The sequence below is a fragment of the Dreissena polymorpha genome, chromosome 3 (genome assembly GCF_020536995.1).
Source record: "Dreissena polymorpha isolate Duluth1 chromosome 3, UMN_Dpol_1.0, whole genome shotgun sequence".
In the NCBI taxonomy this organism is placed as follows: domain Eukaryota; kingdom Metazoa; phylum Mollusca; class Bivalvia; order Myida; family Dreissenidae; genus Dreissena; species Dreissena polymorpha.
In genome coordinates this window covers 507,838-527,848 of record NC_068357.1, presented here as the reverse complement: position 1 = coordinate 527,848, position 20,011 = coordinate 507,838, and the positions used below count along the sequence as shown (strand labels likewise).

Here is a 20,011-nt window from a genome sequence, read left to right as displayed (position 1 = left end):
GATACCCAGGTAATTCTCGCGTGTATCGGTGCTATACACTGAGCACGTAAAAGAACCAAGGTATCTATTCGCAAAGAGCTAGGGTATCGCACCCGGATTCCTTGTATCCCAATACTGTCTCTTCTGCTTGCTGTCTCTTCAGCAAAACCAAATGACCCCATTGGAAATAAGTGCTTGCACTTTCATGGGTTATCCTTGACCGCAAGGTCAAAATAAATACATACATCACAGAGTATGTAACTATATGTTATCATTCACCATCGAGTATGTTCTATATGTTGTTCTTCACCTTCGAGTATGTAACGATATGTTGTTTTTCACCACTGATTATGTAACTATATGTTATTCACCACCCACTATTTAACCATGTGTATTCATTCACCACCGAGTATGTTACCACCTGTTTTTATTCACCACCGAATATGTAACTTTGTGTTGTTATTCAACTCCGAGTATGTAACTATGTGTTGTTATTCACCACCGAATATGTAACTATGTGTTGTCATTCACCACCGAATATGTAACTATGAGTTGTTATTCACCACCGAGTATGTGGCTATGTGGTGTTATTCACCATCGAATAATTATTATTATGTAACTGTGTGTTGTTATTCACCACCGAGTATGTTAGCATTGTAAGCATGTGTAGTTATTCACAAATGATATAAGTCCCCAGGATTGACAATTTTCTGCTGTTATTATAATTATAATTATTATTATTATTATTATTATAAATAGTAGGAGTAGTAGTAGTAGTAGTAGTAGTAGTAGTAGTAGTAGTAGTAGTGGTGGTAGTAGTGGTAGTAGTAGTTGATGTTGTTGTTGTAATAGTATTAGAAGAAGTAGTAGTATTAGTAGTATTTAAAGTATTATTATTATTATTATTATTATTGGTAGAAGTAGTAGAAGTAGTAGTAGCAGAAGTAGTAGAAGTAGTAGTAGCAGTAGCAGTAGCAGTCGTAGTCGTAGTCGTAGTCGTAGTAGTAGTAGTAGTTAGTAGTAGTAGTAGTAGTAGTAGTAGTAGTAGTCGTAGTAGTAGTAGTAGTAGTAAAGGAAAAAAAGAAGAAGAAAAAAAGAAGAAAAAGAAGAAGAAAAAGGAGCAGAGGAAAAATGGAGAAGATGATACTGGATACTGACAATAAATATATTTGATTAAACAGATATTACCGTCTGCGCTTTCGCTCCGGACATTCTTCAACATGCCGACGATTTCTTTGGCCGCGTCTTTCCATGGGGCGTCGTCTGCTACCTTCAGCTTCATCGTCTGTATGCTCACTATAATGTTTGCTCTATTTTGTTTAGCGACGTTCTGAGAAAACTGGGCGTAATGCATAAGCGTTGAGTGTCGTCCCAGATTAGCCTGTGCAGACCGACTGAGCTTATCTGGGATGACACTTATTAATACGACACTACGATATATGGTATCTATCGTTTAAAGGAAGTCTCTTCTGGGAGGAAATCCAGTAAAGGAGGAAAGAGTCGTCCCCGATTAGCCCGTGCGGACTGCATATACTAATCTGGGACGACACATGCATTAAGCCTTTTTTTCCCAGAGCGAGGCTCATATCCTGCATAACAGTTATCGTAGATTTAAGAAATAATTCGTGTACGTTATAGTTTGTTGTCAAATAACCCTGTTTAGATGCGCAGGGATTAAATCACGAGTGCGAAGCACGAGTGATGTGAAACCACACATCTGAACTTCAGGCCGTGGGTTATTCGACAACAAATTATAACGTTCACGGTTTTTACTTAAGATTTATGCAATGTATCTTTTTTTCTTGTGTACTATTTTATGTGAAGTTCCGCCCATTAAAATGTATCGACATGTTTTGTTTAGTTACAGCGCGTGCTTTCAGTGCATAGGCTCCGCCCATAATTCTTGCAGAATAACCTATAGACGATGTTCTCCTTAGTTTGTATGAAAATTGACACGCGCCGTGTAAGAATCGGCATTAACTCAGCATTGTTGTTTGTTTACACCTCGACGTAAAATTAAACAATACATTTTTATATATTAAATCAGTTTTTCACACACATTAACCCATTTATGCCTAGCGTCTAGAAAAAAGGCCTAGGCAAACAGCGTAGACCCAGATGAGACGCCGCATGATCGGCGTCTCATCAGGGTCTACGCTGTTTGCTTAAAGGAATTTCTGTAAGAAATATTCTAAATATAGAAATAAATATACTTGACATGCCTAATTTTGGAAATAAATTGATTCCATTTAAAAGGATGGGAAAGTCCACTTGCCATAAATGGGTTAAGTACAACGAATATACCGTGGATCACAGCCGTTTTGGACCTAACAAAAATTAAACGAATACATATTTTTCTTCATTATAATTTGATCCGTTTGAATTGAACTTTGCTTTTTACATGACTCCTTTACCATCAGGGCATAAGTTTACCGGGACAAAGCAAAAGGATGTAAAATCATACAAAATAATCGATATTTATCGCGGTTAGATTTCACCGTTTCAAACAACGATTGGTGAATTTTTAATCACTAATATTTTACACTAAAATCACATGACAGCATGCAATGTACAGTAAACTTACTGTCTTTCATCACCCGAAACTTGTCGACCACACTGTTTTCTATTTCCACCTTTTTCCTGAAATATATAATCCGACACAATGGAGAAATGACCTTAAATGTAATTAATTTTCTCTTTACTTATATATCAGACTTAGGCGAAAATAAGTTTCTACTAACCCGACCGATTCTGTTTTTTCGATACATCGAGGGTTGAACGGAAGACTTTTGTCACTCATATTAAATAAAGAAAGAGATAAAATTCACTAATATTTGACAAAATCGTATAATCTCGCTTTAAACCCACTTGTTCAAGCTAACTCAAAAACGCACGTATCGTAAACGAATAAAAATAGTTTGGCCGACGTGCCTTCCCTTAATGAAACAAGCGTCATATTTTGATGTGCAAACACAATTTTGCATGATTTTTTTTATCGATGTATGTCGGCAATTTTGCAATGAAAACTATAACACACGCGAATAGTTAAAGTTGAAATGCGTTTACATGTTTCAAGTTTAAGTTGAAATGCGTTCACATTTTTCAAGTTAAAGTTGAAATGCGTTCACATGCTTCAAGTTAAAGTTGAAATGCGTTCACATGTTTCAAGCAGAATGTGCATCTTTTATTGCAAAGCTTCACAAAGATCCATAAACACTGCCCAATACTATTATGCTATTATTATTAATCGGATGCAAAATATAAATGAGCCATGCTCTGTGAAAAGGGGGTTTACTACATCTGCATGTGCGTAAAGTGTCGTCTCAGATTAGCCTGTGAAGTCCGCGCAGGCTAATCAGGGACGACACTTTCCTCTTTTATGATCTTTTTTGTTTAAAGAAAGTCTCTTTTTAGCAAAAATCCAGTTAAGGCGGAAAGTGTCGTACCCGATTTGCCTGTGCGAATTGCACAGGCTAATCTGGGACAAGACTTTACGCACATGCAGTAAACCATCTTTTCACAAAGCCCGGCTCAAGTAACTATACGGTGTGTACTCACGCCTGAAGTTTCTTTGTTGGTTTGCCGCTCTTGCTGTTCTTGTTAATCTGCTGCTGAAGATTCTTCAACTTCTCGAAGTTCGTCACCGTGTCGAAATAGCTTTGTCTAGGAAAATTGAATCATTAACATGTATCAAGTAAAGACTTGCTTTGAAGCAAATTTGGATTAAATGACTCCTTCTATTTTGTCTCAACATATTTAACATCCCATCTTTAATTTCTCTGAATACGTAACAGCTTCAAAATACCTCTGTTTGCGTCGAAAAATTTATACAAGGTGTCTAAAGAAAGAAAATAAAGTCTTTCATTCAATTACATTGGCATTGCCATAATACTTATCTTCGTCAATACTTATATTGACACGACTATTTGCATGCAAGTTTATGTTAAATCTTGTAATGCGTGATGCAACGCCGCGTACGTACGTCAACGCATATAAGTGTGCAAACGTTTTCATATGAAATTAATCCATTTATGAGTCTAGAAAAAAGGCCTTTGCAAACAGCGTAGACCCAGATGAGAAGTCGCATGATGCGGCGTCTCATCAGGGTCTGCGCTGTTTGCTGAAAGGAATTTCTGTAATATTTTTTTTATAAATATAGCAATAGTTATACTAGACATCCCTAATTTTGGAAATAAATTGATCCAATTTAGAAGGATGGGAGAGTCCACTAGGCATACATGGGTTAAAGTGAACAAACTTGGCGCTCCTTACTTGATATTTGCCTCCTCAGTCTCGTCCACAGAAAGTTTGATCTCCGCCTGGGATAAAAAAACACCACGACTTTTTGAAGATTCATTTAAAAGTTTGTGTTAAGATTAATGATAAGTATCGTGTGACGATTGGTGTGACGATTGGTGTGACGATTGGTGTGAAGATGTGTTTGAAGATTTGTGTGAAAATCTGTGCGAAGGTTGGTGTGAATGTTTAATCTTTTACTATTGCGATGTTTTCTGTTAAGAGTGAACAGTGTTAAACGCGGTTTTAATACAGCAAAACAATACAACACAAAACATAAATTTAAATAATTTCGCTAGCATCACTATAAATCTGATTGGGGATATATTCTTTTTTTCCCATATACAAAAAATATTTTCACATTCATAAGCAATTCAGTGATAGAACTAAAATATGAGGATCCGAACATGATGCTCAGAAAGATTTATAAGAACATACTACACTCGAGCCTATCTCTGTTAAACGGGGGTTTGATTCATGTGCGTAAATTGTCGGCCTACATTAGCCTGCACGGACTACACAGGCTAATCTGGGGCGACACTACGCACAGGCTAATCTGGGACGACCCACATCTTTACAGAGCGAGACTAATATCTCATGTTATGAAATGTTAATACATTTCAAGAAATGAGCATTCCATTTTCCCAACAAATGTCTTATTAAAAAATTGTAAACATATTAAATATAACGCATAAGTTGTTTTACTCACCAAATCCAAGTGGTCCAGTGTAAACCACTGCAAAATAAAACGCGTTTTTTACAATGTAATTTTTAAAGAGATTTGTAAGAGATAGATTAATTTGGTAAAGTATTTACTTAAAGTAATATGCCAAACAATATTGTTACGTATGTCGACCGAACGTCGTTATTTATAACCAATCATGGCCCATTATGGTATTCTTTTAAAGTACATTGAGATGACGTCATGGCGGCTGCATGCTTTCTGGTAATAAACATTTATCTTTTACGCACGACATAACAGATCTATTGTGTGTGTGTGTGTGTGGTGTGTGTGTGTGTGTGTGGTGTGTGTGTGTGTGTGTGTGGTGTGTGTGTGTGTGTGTGTGTGTGTGTGTGTGTGTGTGTGTGTGTGTGTGTGTGTGTGTGTGTGTGTGTGTGTGTGTGTGTGTGGTGTGTGTGTGTGTGTGTGTGTGTGTGTGTGTGTGTGTGTGTGTGTGTGTGTGTGTGTGTGTGTGTGTGTGTGTGTGTGTGTGTGTGTGTGTGTGTGTGTGTGTGTGTTGTGTGTGTGTGTGTGTGTGTGTGTGTGTGTGTGTGTGTGTGTGTGTGTGAGTTTGTAAAACCTACCAACCGGGGAAAATCGTATGAATACACACCAACAAACCGGGGAACACCTACCAACCGGGAAATTCCCCGGTTGGTTTTAGGCGCAAATCTCTAATCTACGTGTATTAAATACCAAACTGTCAATTTAAATTAGAAATCCAACGCCTTCCCCGATTAGCGGGTTTGTGGCATGCACAAAATATACACAAATCTTGACCAAATTACAATCGAGTGTGTATCCAGGCATATAACAGTTTCCCGGTTGCGCTGTTTAAAAATCATACACTCGGTATTTATATCATTTAGTGAAAGTAAGTTGGAAAAATGGAGTTTCGAGCGAACAAACGCATTAAACTAAGGTAAGTTTTTTAATTATGTTTTCAACTTACAATTACTATTAAAAAGCGTTTTTATGTAAACGTTAAAGTAATACTGGAAGACGAATTCTAAAGATCGATTTATATAAATATCATTTGATTACAAAGCTTGTTTTACGGTACATATTTCACGAATATATTTTATAAATAAACGTTAAACAAAGTAGAGCTCTAGGCAGTTTTTCGTTAGTTATATATATATATATATATATATATATATATATATATATATATATATATATATATATATATATTGGAGCTATCCTACTCAACCCGGCGTCGGCGTTAGCGTGAGCGTTGGAATGTTAAAGTTTGCGTACCACCTCAAATATTGTCTATGTCCCTTGACATATTGCTTTTATATTTAGCATACTTCTTTACCAACATGACCCCAATCTATAAACAAGAGCAGACAACTGTAACAAGCATTTTGTAAGAATTATGCCCCTTTTTCCACTTAAAGTATGCATATTATTGATAAATCTTTGTTAAAGTTTACGTACCACCGCAAATACTTTCTATGTCCCTTGACATATTGCTTTTATATATTGCATACTTCTTTACCAACATAACCCCAATCGATAAACAAGAGCAGACAACTGTAACAAGCATTTTGTAAGAATTATGGCCCCTTTTCCACTTAGATAATGCATATTATTGATAAATCTTTATTAAAGTTTGCGTACCACCTAAAATATTTTCTTTGCCCCTTGACATAAGGTTTCATATTTTGCATACTTCTTAACCAACATGACCCCAATCTATAAACAAGAGCAGACAACTGTAAAAAGCATTTTGTAAGAAGTATGGCCCCTTTTTTCACTTAGAATATGCATATTATTGGTTATTCTATGTTAAAGTTTGCGTACTACCTTAATATTTTCTTTGTCCCTTGACATATTGCTTTCATATTTTGCATACTTCTTTACCAACATGACCCCAATCTATAAACAAGAGCAGACTACTGTAAACAACATTTTGTAAGAATTATGGCCCCCTTTTCCACTTAGAATATGCATATTATTAATAATTCTTTGTTAAAGTTTGCGTACCACCTCAAATATTTTAATTGTTCCTTGACATGCTGCTTTCATATTTTGCATACTTCTTGACCAACATGACCCCAATCTATAAACAAGAGCAGACAACTGTAACAAGCATTTTGTAAAAATTATGGCCCTTTTTCCACTTAGAAACTTTGACTATTTTGTTAAATTTTGTGTTTACATCGACTTTACTTCTAAAGTATCAAGGCTATTGCTTTCAAACTTCAAATACTTTCTTACTATCATGAGGGTACTGCACCTGGCAAGTTGAATTTTACCTTGACCTTTGACCTTGAATCTGAAGGTCAAATTAATAAATTTTGATTAAATTACCATAACATCTTTATTTAGGATCAGATTTGATTCATACTTTGACAAAACAACACTTACCCCCCCCCCCCCCCCCCCCAAAAAAAAAAATGTTTTTGTTGTCCTTATTTTTTTAACATGTTAAAAAAAACTTTTTTTTTCTTAAGACCGTCTTACCTACCGACCCAAGCTATTGCTATCAAGCTTGAAATACAATCTTATTAGTCTGTTTTATGTCTTTACAAATGTTCAATACATATGTTTTGTGGAAACCTGAACTCAAAATCGTCTATAATGTACAACTTCTTTAAAACATAAGCGATCAAAATGTTCGGTTTAAGCTTATTTATTACGACATAGTAACATATTCACAAGTTACATGACATTGACATTGGATCAATATGTTTCAATTATGGTCCTCTTCCAGTTAGAATATGACTATAGTACCTTGACCTTATTGAATATGAACAATTTCCCCATGGTGGCTTACTTTATACTGTCAAGCACTTGAATAGTCGAGCGCGCTGTCTTCTGACAGCTCTTGTTGTTTTTCTCATCGACATTTCCATTTTTACATTTAGTAGCCAAAAGGGTCCAAGTACCCTTGATCTCGCAAGAACGTACTGTTAGAATTACGTTGATCCACTAGGTTTTGAAGTAAAAACCGTCAATGATGTCATAGGTACAAATATTTTTGTATATGGTTATGTTTAAAGTCGTTTAGAAATTATAAAAGAACATCGTAGCCCCTTTCCATTAAAAAGAAGAAAACAAACATGGACTATTGGGTTACTTAATACTGGGAAGAAGTATGGAAGTAGCATAAAGATTTATTGATTATTTATGAATAAAACACTATTGGCGCCTATATCTAGCCTTCAATTATATGACCAAAAGGATTATTAATATAAATTGTCTAATAATATAAATATTTCAGACGAAGGAGTCTTGGCCACTGAGCCTTTTAAAAAAGGAGACTTTCTTCTCGAATACAAAGGGGCTCTGATAACACGAGTAAAACATGCACGGCAATTAGAAAAGGAGTATGAAAAGGGGGGGGGGGGTTAAGGCAGCTTCATTTACTTTTTTAAATACAGAGACAAATCTTTCTGGTAACTACAAATTATCTTTACTTTGCACATCAAACGTTTAAATCACGCCATTAGAAGAAGAATTATCTTTAGTTTTTTCACCATAATAATTAAAAATGGCATGCGAGTTATTTTAGTTTAAAGCACCAGAAGTGTTTATTTAAATGTCTTATTCAGCATTGACGCTACCAACGATATATTTCATGAGGGTCGAATGATAAATGATGCCGAAAATGGAGACGCAAAACAAAAATGTGTAATGAAAATAGTTGAAGTCAACCAAACTCCCCATCTATGCACTTTCGCCGACAGAGACATTGCAATTGGCGAGGAACTCCGATATGATTATGGAGTACCAACACTTCCATGGAGAAAGGTACATTCTATTGTAAAGATGTCATCTGTGATGGATTTATCACTAATATTTATCCCATTTTAAATTAGCTTTAAATGTCTTTTGAATTATTATTCTTATAAATATAGCCAATCAGTTTTATGATTACATTCATGTTCATTCATGAGTTATTCATTTTAAATACAGATATTCAAATATCTTTTTGCCGTAAATTAAAATGTTTAATCATTGAACGTCGTCAAGCTCTTCTTTAATGCGGTCTGTCTGATAATGTGTATTTGTTATTTGAATTGTCAGAAATGCACGGAGCAAAAAATGGGTATGTTTCACAGTGATTTGTTATTACTACACATGCATTAATACAAATGCGTTGAACTAAATGGTTTCATGAATAAAAAACTTTTTAACTCTGACTAAATTATGTGTTATACCATTTTTTGTTGTTGTTTTTGAATAGGCAACACACTGACTACTAGATCTATTGACAGCCAGGAACCAGGACAAACAACATCCGTACACACGGAAGAAAGCGATGAGACGGTTTGTAATATTTCACTATGTCGAAGCTACTAAGGGGTATTTTCTGGTTTGGTTTAGTCTTCAGTGAAATGGGCGTAATTTTGCCTTAAATTATATTGTGCCAATATTTATTCCGGGTGATGCTAATTGGTAACTGGGTTACGCGAATTTTAAAAGAATAAAATATTGTTTACCAGTTGTAGTGACTATGAACTACTTGTCTTTCAAAATCTTCATATACACAAAGAATTTTGAACTTACACCTGTCAATGAAACTGGTGAGCATGTGTATTAACCACTGTAGTCTATAAACATCGACTTCATCATGATCACAAAAAAACGTTAATTATCGCTTATCCAAGAAGTGTAATATCATTAATTTTAATTTTCAGTATTAGACTTATACGCTGCCAATTACTGTGTATGAAACTCTGAGACATTAGGAAATTTAACTTGCGTGTTACATATGGACATTGGTTGATATTTTATCTTAACGACAAAAAAACAATAGCGTCTACTCGATAGTTTACTATACGATACATTCTGACATGGGTAAGAAAAGATAGTTCATTTTATACCCACCACCGCACAATACATACAGGATTTACCGTGAACCACAGTCCGTTCACCAGTTCTTTTTCCTTCCAACACATTTGTCCAGAGAAGTACAATACCTTTCATTTAACCGTGCATACGTTTTGTCTTATTAGTATCTGTAAAAAATATTCATTGTATACTTTTTCGAACTTTGATAACATGTTTGGAACAACCTGGTATATGTTATGACATGCTACGTCGGTGTATTCAGCCAATCTTTAAAAAAGTAATTGTTTGATTCATAAGGCAAAATAATGTTTCCAAATTTGTCGTGTGACATCGATGTCATTATCAGGTGCCGTAAGTACCTGGACGCTTTTGTCGAAATTTGCTATGAAAAATTGTACTGAAGTATATATATTTAATATGAATATCTTACACATGGCAGTTAGCGACGTCATATGGTGTTTGATTATCCATGTACAGAAAAGGGTACTTCCAATACCAGGAGAACAAAACAAGCAGCCAAAAAGCAATGGAGTGAAAACGAAAAAGGAGCTGTTCACAGACACTTTGATCGTTTTTTGATAATGGGTAAATTACCAGGGAAAAAAGAAATACTTGCATGTATTGAAAGTGAGAATGACCTTCACAACAGAAGTTGGAAAAATGTCAAAGACTTTTGCAGAAATTTAATTGAAACAAAAAAGCGACGGGGACTTTTAACTTAAAAAAATATTACACATATAATGCACGAGAATACGTTAAAGGATGAAGTTGCCACTTTTTTGTGTTTTCTTGTTCTATATACTCTTTTCGAAAAAGATATATGTGTGCTTATTGTATTTGAATGTTTTATTAATACGGTTCAGTCAAAAACGATATTTGTTAATAATCATATCGCCGAACAAATTAGGATTGGTATATAGTTCGGCCAAAGAGTGTTTCTTTGTACTTTCTATTACGAGTTTCTACGAGTTACTCACTATACAAGTTATTTTTTACCCTAAACTTGGTGAATATGAATGAATATAGCAAACATGATAACAAATCAATCTAGAAGGCTAAACGTTCAGAGAAGGCACAAAAAAATTCAGTCGGATAAATGGAAACAAACATTTTGTTCATGCATAACAAACAAACACTTTTAGATGTAATAAGATAAATGTAAATAACATAAAAACTACTGCTAAACTACTGCTGCAATATGAAGAATACAAATGAATATTTTTTCAATTTTACAAAATTTGTTTTGAATGACAGGTGTCTGACTTGCAGTTGAGTACTTAATAGTTATTTTAAAGTAAAAATTTACCAAAATGTAAATTATTGCGTAAATATCGCACTAGAATTGATTAAATAGTTGTAAAATATTACAATAATTTCCTACACATTTGTTTTGCGTGTTGATATTCACATTAGCTATCAATTCACATATTTGCTTTGTGTATATAATTGGTATGTTTATATGTTTTTCATATCAAAATTGCTTGATCTACAAAAATTCACGAGGAGTTATGCATTTTTTCCCATGTTTTTAATTGAAGTTTATAATTCAACGACGATGAAAATTACTAAGATGCCAGATTTAGTTATGTTTTTGTCTCATTTATGGTTAAAGATCAATTAACATACCCATTTCCCAGACTAAGATATTGTTAAAACAATTTATCGCGTTTGCGACTGACCTCTTTTATGCATTCTAACACAAGCTATTTACTTGTTGTTTTCGAAAACTCTTCATATACACACACTTGAACAAGCTGTAGATTACCTAGAACAAAACATATTTGAAACATATATATGTGATATGTAAATGCATGCACAAAGCTAATAACTAATCATGTTTATACACTTTGCGATATGATGCTATAATGTCGGTTGTTTTAAGTGATTAATCATTATGTTAACCATGTTATCTGCCATCTGGAATGTAATTAAGTGTTTTGACATGTATGCGAAATTGATCTTGTTCGATTTGGTGCTGAATATTCAGAATTGAGTCACACTGTTATAATTTTCCTGTTGGTACATATTATTTTTAAGTTGGCACCAACAAGGGTCTAACAATTGATCCACATGTGCATTCCCAGTAAGTTTATATACTATAATGTAAGTGATTTAAAATAATATTAAACTACGTGTTTGATAAGTGTTTGCTTTGGTTCATATTTAATTATTAGTGTTTTGTAGTGCCTCGCCACATTCGTTGTGTATTCGTTATTTTTGAAAATGCAATAAATGTATTTAAGACAATTTAAGTGAAGCGGAAGTTGCCATGCGTGTGAATGAATTTTCTGATGTTACCCTGTTTCAGGGGATTAAATGCATGAGTTATTTTATAATGTCAGAGTAAGGAAAAAGTAAATTTACCCTACTCAATCTACATGCATATGGGCAGTTCTACCTTTAGGATAAAAAACTTCGTAGTACGTGACAATCGTGAATGCTTTTTTCTGATGGAAAAAAGGAATTAAACAATTAAGCCGGCTTCCCCTCTCCTTCATTCGGTTTGACAAATAGCGTGGCCTGAAAAAAATAACATTATTTTTTAGTTTTAAGAACGAATTGTATTCATTTGTTGATTAATTGCACCATGATTGTTATAGTATAATGCAGCACTTTCATTCTTGTAGTCGGCTTATAGCTAATGAAGTCATAAATGTATTGTTTGATTTGCGTTTTGTCTCTTATGCTTATTTTGATGTGAATAATATTTGAGTCAATCAAATAAGGCATTTTTGTATAACTCATATAAGGTCATATGATAAACATATTTAATTTAAATATTGTTTCATACATATTCTTTTCAATTTTTATACGCCCGTCTATGACGGGACGTATTATGGTATACCCCGCGTCTGTCCGTCCGTCCGTCCGTCTGTCCGTCCGTCCGTCTGTTAATGTCGTACGCTACGTCAAATATCCTTTGACAGATTTTCTTCAAATTTTAACACAATCTTAATATTGATAAACCCTGATCCCCTTTCGTTTTTGACGGAATTCTGAATTGTCGTTCCAGAGTTATGGGACTTTGTTCGTCAAAATTTCGTGATTTCATTGAATGTCCTACTGTAGCTCAAATATCCTTCGATGGATTTTTTCAAATTTCAACACAATCTTAATATTGATAAACCCTGATCCCCTTTCGTTTTTGACGGAATTCTGAATTGTCGTTCCAGAGTTATGGGACTTTGTTCGTCAAAATTTCGTGATTTCATTGAATGTCCTACTGTAGCTCAAATATCCTTCGATGGATTTTTTTCAAATTTCAACACAATCTTAATATTGATAAACCCTGATCCCCTTTCGTTTTTGACGGAATTCTGAATTGTCGTTCCAGAGTTATGGGACTTTGTTCGTCAAAAATTGAACAAGGTGAGCTTTTTTCTATTCCGATTGTACACTACCACTTACCCATCTACATTTCTCTTTTATTATTGGTCAAAATATCTATAACAGGTTTACTTCAACTCCATATCCTCTAAAGAAATGCATACATATACTCAAAAAAAGATATGGTATGAATGTCAAGGAGACGGCGCTCCATGCTCATGTACTTATAAAATAAACCATGTATTCAAATACAAATAAACTGAAGTAAAAAAATGATTCAAAGGGTTACTTACTACTTCATTGGCGAACGACGGGCGTATCATGCGCTCATGGCGCAGCTCCTCAGTTGTACTTAAATATTATCCATGAACGTGCACGCCATTGTCCTATTAACAACGGTACCATGATTACACACAATTACCCCTGTTTGTAAACGCAAATTTCCCGTTAGACATTATTGAAGTTCCACGGTAAGAGCGCGCTTAAGTTCCTCTCTTGGTTAACACAATTCCCCTGTTGGCACACATTAAAGTTCCACGGTTGGTACGCACATAGTACCCCTGTTGGTATACACCGTTCCCAAGTTAGAACACATTGAAGTGCCACAGTTGGAACGCACTAAGTTCCCCTGTTGGTATACACCATTCCCCTGTTGGTACACATTGAAGTTCCACAGTTGGTACGCACTTAGTACCCCTGTTGGTATACACCGTTCCCCAGTTGGCACACATCGCAGTTCCTCATTTGGTACGCACATAATTCCCCGGTGTGCATGTAAAATTTTCTTTGATTTATTACCCTATTTATCATAATTTTTATGTCAAAATCGTATTTTAGGTTCGAAACTTGTCTGTTCTTTATCACTTTCAGCTTTCTAGAACATGTGGAAATGGTGGTCCCCGGTTGGTAGGTTTAGAACACATTTCCCCGGTTGGAAGGTTTTACATGTATGTGTGTGTGTGTGTGTGTGTGTGTGTGTGTGTGTGTTGTACATCAACAGGGTATATATTTATTGAAAATATTGAAAGCACTTCGACAAATCCGTCATAAAAAAAACGTTATCGAAATCATCATAAGCACTCTTCATATTTCTTAAGTACTTATATGCCGAAAACAAATGTCAGTTTATATATGAAACTACATGTCGCATATGTCAATAAGAAAGAAATTTCTTTAAGCGCTAATTTTTTTTTCTTAAAATAGAACGAAAAAAAAACACTACATGCATCAGCGAGCTGTAACAGCATCTGAAATGATACAAGCAAACAACTATAAATCTATACATGAAGATACACACGTATTTGTATCACCCACGATATGATCTCACACGATATGTCATTTTATACCATAAAGTATTGAACAAAAGTTTAGGGATGGAATGTGTATAACATGCATATGTTGGGACACATACATTTAGTTGTTAAATGTACAAAACGATTTAGTAATGCGTTTTACACCTTGCTGTGTTTTGTAAATTGTGCAAACTTTACTTATGGTCGGATTAACCGATTACGGTCGGGCGGGTTGGTCAGGTGATGATGAAACTACGGTCGGGCGGGTTGGTCAGGTGATGATGAAACTACGGTCGGGCGGGTTGGTCAGGTGATGATGAAACTACGGTCGGGCGGGTTGGTCAGGTGATGATGAAACTACGGTCGGGCGGGTTGGTCAGGTGATGATGAAACAAATGCTCGCGCTATGGCTTAATTCATGTTCGTAAATTGCCGTCCCAGATAAGCCAGTTCAATCAGGCACGACACTTTCAGTTCAATCAGTCACGACACTTTCCGCGTAAACTGGACTTTCTGTGAGAAGAGACTTACTTTAAACAAAAAAAATACAAACAATACTTAAAGCACGTGAATTTAGCCCCGTTTTCACAGAGAGAGAGAGAGAGAGAGAAAGAGGAGCAGAGAGAGAGAGAGAGAGAGAGGGAAGCAGAGATGAGAGAGTGGTATTGTTTAGGGTGGATGGGTCTTTTCTAATTCTCTTTCGCCTTCTCTTTCTTCTCTCTCTCGCTCCTCTCTCTCTCCTCTCCTCTCTCTCTCGTCTCTCTCTCTCCTCTCTCTCTCTCTCTCTCTCTCTCTCTCTTCGCTCTCTCTCGGTCTCCCTTCTCGCTCTCCTATCCTCCCTCAATTATTTGTATTTGTGTACTTGTCTTGTTCTTTCTATCTTTCCCCTTTTTAATCAAATAAACAGTATCCATCTTATAACCATCCTCGCTGTATACGAAAGCTGCCTTTTACATATTGATGATGTTTGCTTTACTCGAGACCCAATCCGTTTGTGTAAATGAACTTTGTTATCAAAAATATGTTAATTTTAACTAATATTGACATATACAAAAAAATATTGTTAAACTAAACCAAGACTGTGTATATACGGGTGAAGGTATGATTTTCATATGATTTGCATATGTACGATCATATTTATGAACTGCGGGTATACGGACTCAATACGAAATGCGTATTTACAACGTAACTACAGTTGCAGGTAAGAAATGTAATTGAACGAGCAAAATACATGTGCGAAATAGATATGCACGGATGTTGGTATAGAAGTCCTTTCTCCGCGAAGGCTAATCAGAAACGACCCTTTCCGTTTTCATGAAATTGTTCGTTTACATTAGGTACCTTCTATATGAAAATCCATTATAGGCGGAAAGTGTCGTCCCTGATAGCTTATGCGGACATTCCATAAAAGCGGACGTTGTCATCCCGAAAAGGCCTGTGCGGACTGCACAGGCTTATTTGGGACGACGCTTTACTCACATACTTAAGACCCGTATTGCGAGGGCGCGGCTCACATATATGTAAACGATACTCGGATACTGGGCTTACCTCGTCTCTGTCCCTGTACGCTGCGTTCACCTGCTCACTCATGTGATTGTACTGATCCATTACAGTCGCGAGTGCATGTCGTACCTGGGGTAGTACGAAAACGTACGAAATACGAAAACGTAGGAAGTACGAAAACAATTAGATAAAATCTGCCGGAAAGCAACGCAGTCATAAAACAAACCAACCAAACCAAACATCAGCCTTAGACATTATGGATTGGTTGCCTAATGTTAACTGCTTTCGTACTGGGAAAGTACGAAAACATTGTTAAATCTTTTTGGAAATCAGCAGAGGCTCAAGCAAACAAATTTATAAAAATGTAACGAATATACTTTATGGAACTCCAATCATACAGCCTTATTCAACCATTTCCCACTCAGAAGCAAAGTGAAAATGGCTATGTGCAAACAGCATAACACCAGATTAGCCTGCGAGTAACTCGCAGTCCGTTCAGGTTTTTAGTTATTCGCGTTAGCAGCCGACGAAATTTACAGAGCATTTTTTGCAAATCAGTATGTGCTTAGAAGCCTTAGCTACGGTATGAACCGCAACTCACTTTGCTAGGAACCATTACCGCTGCCTGTCTGAACTGCAGAAGACAAATGCTTCTGCTCTACTTCTGCAGTGAGTGTATATACCAGCTTGTAAGACGACATTGGCAAGTTTAGTGTTTATCATTGAATTCTGTACATATTGGCTGCTTTCAGGGAAAACGGGGTTTAATGCATGTCAAATAAGATTAGCCTGTGCACAATGATTAGCATGTGCAATGCGCACAAGCTAATCGAGGACGACAACAGCGAACAACTTCAGTGCCTTCAGCGCTTTGATTATGTTATTTGCTACTTATCAGTACCTAAGGGGTGGAAATGGAGCCTTTCAAACTTGACGATAATAAGCAAGGACTTAAATTTAATTTAAATTTCCAGAGCACTTGAAATGCGTTAAAGGGCGTGTCTGGGTGGTAAAGAGTTAAGATGTTAATCAGCTAACATATATTGCCTGTTAACAACGAAACAACTTAATATAAAATTTACTTCATAATCCTGATTGATGGACCATAGAATAATCTCTTTATGATGCTTCTTCACTCGGGATCACAGAAGATTCGCCTATTAAAAACGTGAAGGGTCTATATAATTTAAAATGGCTCAAAAACGGAAACTTCTTAAATAATCATCTGAATTTGAATCATTGTTGAATTCGTTAAAGGACACAATTTGTTGTATAACGAAAATCCAGTCTAAGCGGAAAGTGTCGTCCCATGATTGCACATGCCAATCTGGGACGACAATTTACGCAAATGCACTAAGCTCTGTTTGGCCAGAACCCGTATCATTTAGGATGATAGTCAAACTAACAAGTCATACAAAAACGAACCCGATCACTCAGGGTTTTCTGTGCTTTTCGCCTAAGATCAACATTACATATGATTTAAGATTACAAAAACAAATCCGGGTCGCTGTGACTCACGTTCGAGTCCGCTATCGAGTCCATCTGCTTTTTCATCATGGTCACCAAGGGATCTTCAACCGTAACTTCCAACTCGGTCTCCTCGAAAGTGTACAGCGTCTGCGAAATATGAGGAAAGTGTACAGCGTCTGCGAAATATGAGGAAAGTGTACAGCGTCTACAAAATATGAGGGAAGTTTACAGCGTCTGCGAAATATGATAATTGAAACATGCGGAGCCTTTCCGATTGGAAACTGTTGTAACAATGTCGCAATCCAGTATGCCTCATTACAGGTTACCTCTAAATATATATATAGCAAGCAAAAGAAACACGCAATTAAACAAACAAATATTATCCACCTTGTAGACATTCTCGTATGATTTATGATTCCCAACTTACGTCGTGTAGTTTCTGAGTGATGTCTCCTAGTTGTGCTTTGATTCTTTCGTTGGTTGATGTCTTCGGTACATACAAGGGGCCGACAAGCAGACTGGGGTCAAACGTCAAGCCGTCGCTACGGAGCGCCTTTGAGGCATTCCCTGAGAAACGATGAACATGGTTAAGGGTTAAGGGTGAACGCTTTTTATCGCAAAATTACGTGATTGTTTTCATCATCATGAAAATCATCATGATCATCATGATGATGATGATCATCATCATCATCATCTTCGTCCTCTTTATCGTCGCCTTCTTCTTCTCCTGCATCATCATCGTCATCACTATAATCGTACTTAACACAGTCAAATTCATCGACACCATTTTCGTCGCCCAGCGCATACCTGAGCGTGGTGAGCTATTGAGTGAACGCTCAGACTTATCGGACACATTACAACATTAAAACCGATTACAATTGAGTATAAATCTGGTAAAACGGTGTTTGATGCGCGCGCGTTAAATGTAGTCCAAGATAAGCAAGAGCAGTCCGCACAAGCTAATCAATGAGTACACTTTCCGCTTTTAGTGTAATTTACTCTTAGGGAAAGTCAAGTTTAGGCGAAAAGTGTCGTAGCTGATAAGCCTGTGCAGACTGCACAAGCTAATCTGGGACAATACTCAACCCATATTTATAAACCATGTTATCCTAAAGCGGAATCGATTCTGTTGAAAATGGCAAAGACTTACCGTCTTTGGACGGGTCCACCATCTCGCCATAAAGTCCAGACGACGTAAGCGGCTCATGATCCTGCGTGGAGACGACATTTTAGAGCATAATTATAAAATCAACATATTGGTTGCTTTCTGTCTGGACTAAAGGGGATATATATATTTTAAATTTCATTATAGATTGCCTCGCACTTCCAAGTTTGGGCTACTATAAGCTATATTGATATGTATAAGGAACCCATTCTAAAGCTAACAATACCAAAAGTAATATAGGTAGGTCGGACACACGAAAAAATAAATAAGAAAAAGTAGTTACCAAAAGCTTTAACTTAGAAGCTATTTAATTCATTTGATGATGAAAATATGAAAAAAAATCCTAAATTCACAATCAGATAACGAACATGTTTGATAGCTTTATATGGTCGAAACAATCTTTTGTAGTCGGCTCAAATGATATTGAATATACTCGAAGGCTTTTACAATTACGCTTCAAATACTGTTTATCTGGAAATGAAACGTGCAAAAACAAAGTCATACCTTTGCCGCTGTTGCAACTGGCATTTTTTTCTTCGTCCCAACAGGCGCTACTTGCGGAGGTTTGCGGCCGCGGTCCATTTTACAGGAAGTCGGAGCAGACGACGCAAGGGTCGTGCTCGATTCACTGTACCGGGACCTCCGCGGAAAATCGACCTTGTCTCTTTACAAACTTATTAAATATGTTATTTTTTCGTAAATCCAAATGTAGAAATAAACACGTCCACTTTAACTGCTGACTGATTGACGTTGTTTTGTCTTAGTACCGACGTCAAGTATGTACTTAAATTGACGTCACAATCATTGTAGCGTTATCTTACGTCATAACCCTTTGCCACTATTGTCGTCTGCGTTTTAGAAGCCTTTTCACTAATGATATATAAATAATGAATTCCTGACATAAACATCTGACAATTAATAACTACCTACAATATCTATATATAATAAATACATGGAGACTTCAAGCTAAATTGCTCGATTGGTCAGAGTCGGCTCAGGTTAATACCAAAGCAAATACAGGTTATAAGAAAGGAGCTTTTTCATACCATAGCATGAATATCTGGAACAGTATACCAATTGGAATAAGAATGGCATGCTCTATCTTTGCTTTTAAAAGGCAATATAAAGCACATTTATTTTCTAATCAATGATATGTCATGTTATTTTCTAATCAATGTTATTTCATGTGTGTCTGTCTAAAAGACAAAATGTGTGTTATGTATAGGTGTAAGAAAATATTGTTTGAATGTTTTACTTGTTATAGACCTATTTGTGTATGTTATTTTAAGAAGGCCACATTGTAAACAAGTATTTATTCATCTTCATATTATGTATAATGTGTCATTGTCTTAACGTGTAACCTTCTGTAAATAAAGCTTTTATTATTATTATTATTATTATTATTATTATTAGGTACTTCTTTTATGTACATCGGGTATTTTTAAGTATATT

General features: G+C 35.9%; 2 protein-coding genes across 6 annotated transcripts in view; one reads left to right on the top strand and one right to left on the bottom strand.

Moving 5' to 3' along the window:
- LOC127872701 (uncharacterized) overlaps nt 1-20,011 on the top strand; it is a 436,069-nt gene that overhangs the window by 90,855 nt on the left and 325,203 nt on the right. The window lies entirely within an intron of this gene.
- LOC127872711 (uncharacterized) lies at nt 498-19,322 on the bottom strand. Of its 3 annotated transcripts, XM_052416049.1 has the most exons (12): nt 19,064-19,322; nt 18,545-18,605; nt 17,822-17,961; nt 17,443-17,541; nt 15,901-16,053; nt 14,356-14,376; nt 4,985-5,011; nt 4,252-4,298; nt 3,538-3,642; nt 2,564-2,619; nt 1,168-1,275; nt 498-692 (listed from the first exon to the last, which is right to left on the bottom strand). In XM_052416049.1, exons 1-12 carry the CDS (start codon nt 19,139-19,141, stop codon nt 628-630), a joined length of 960 nt encoding a protein of 319 aa, XP_052272009.1. In that variant the 5' UTR covers nt 19,142-19,322; the 3' UTR covers nt 498-627. The 3 variants fall into 3 exon arrangements, with proteins under 3 accessions (XP_052272009.1, XP_052272010.1, XP_052272011.1); XM_052416050.1 differs by lacking the exon at nt 2,564-2,619; XM_052416051.1 differs by lacking the exons at nt 498-692; nt 2,564-2,619 and having other exon boundaries at nt 1,126-1,275.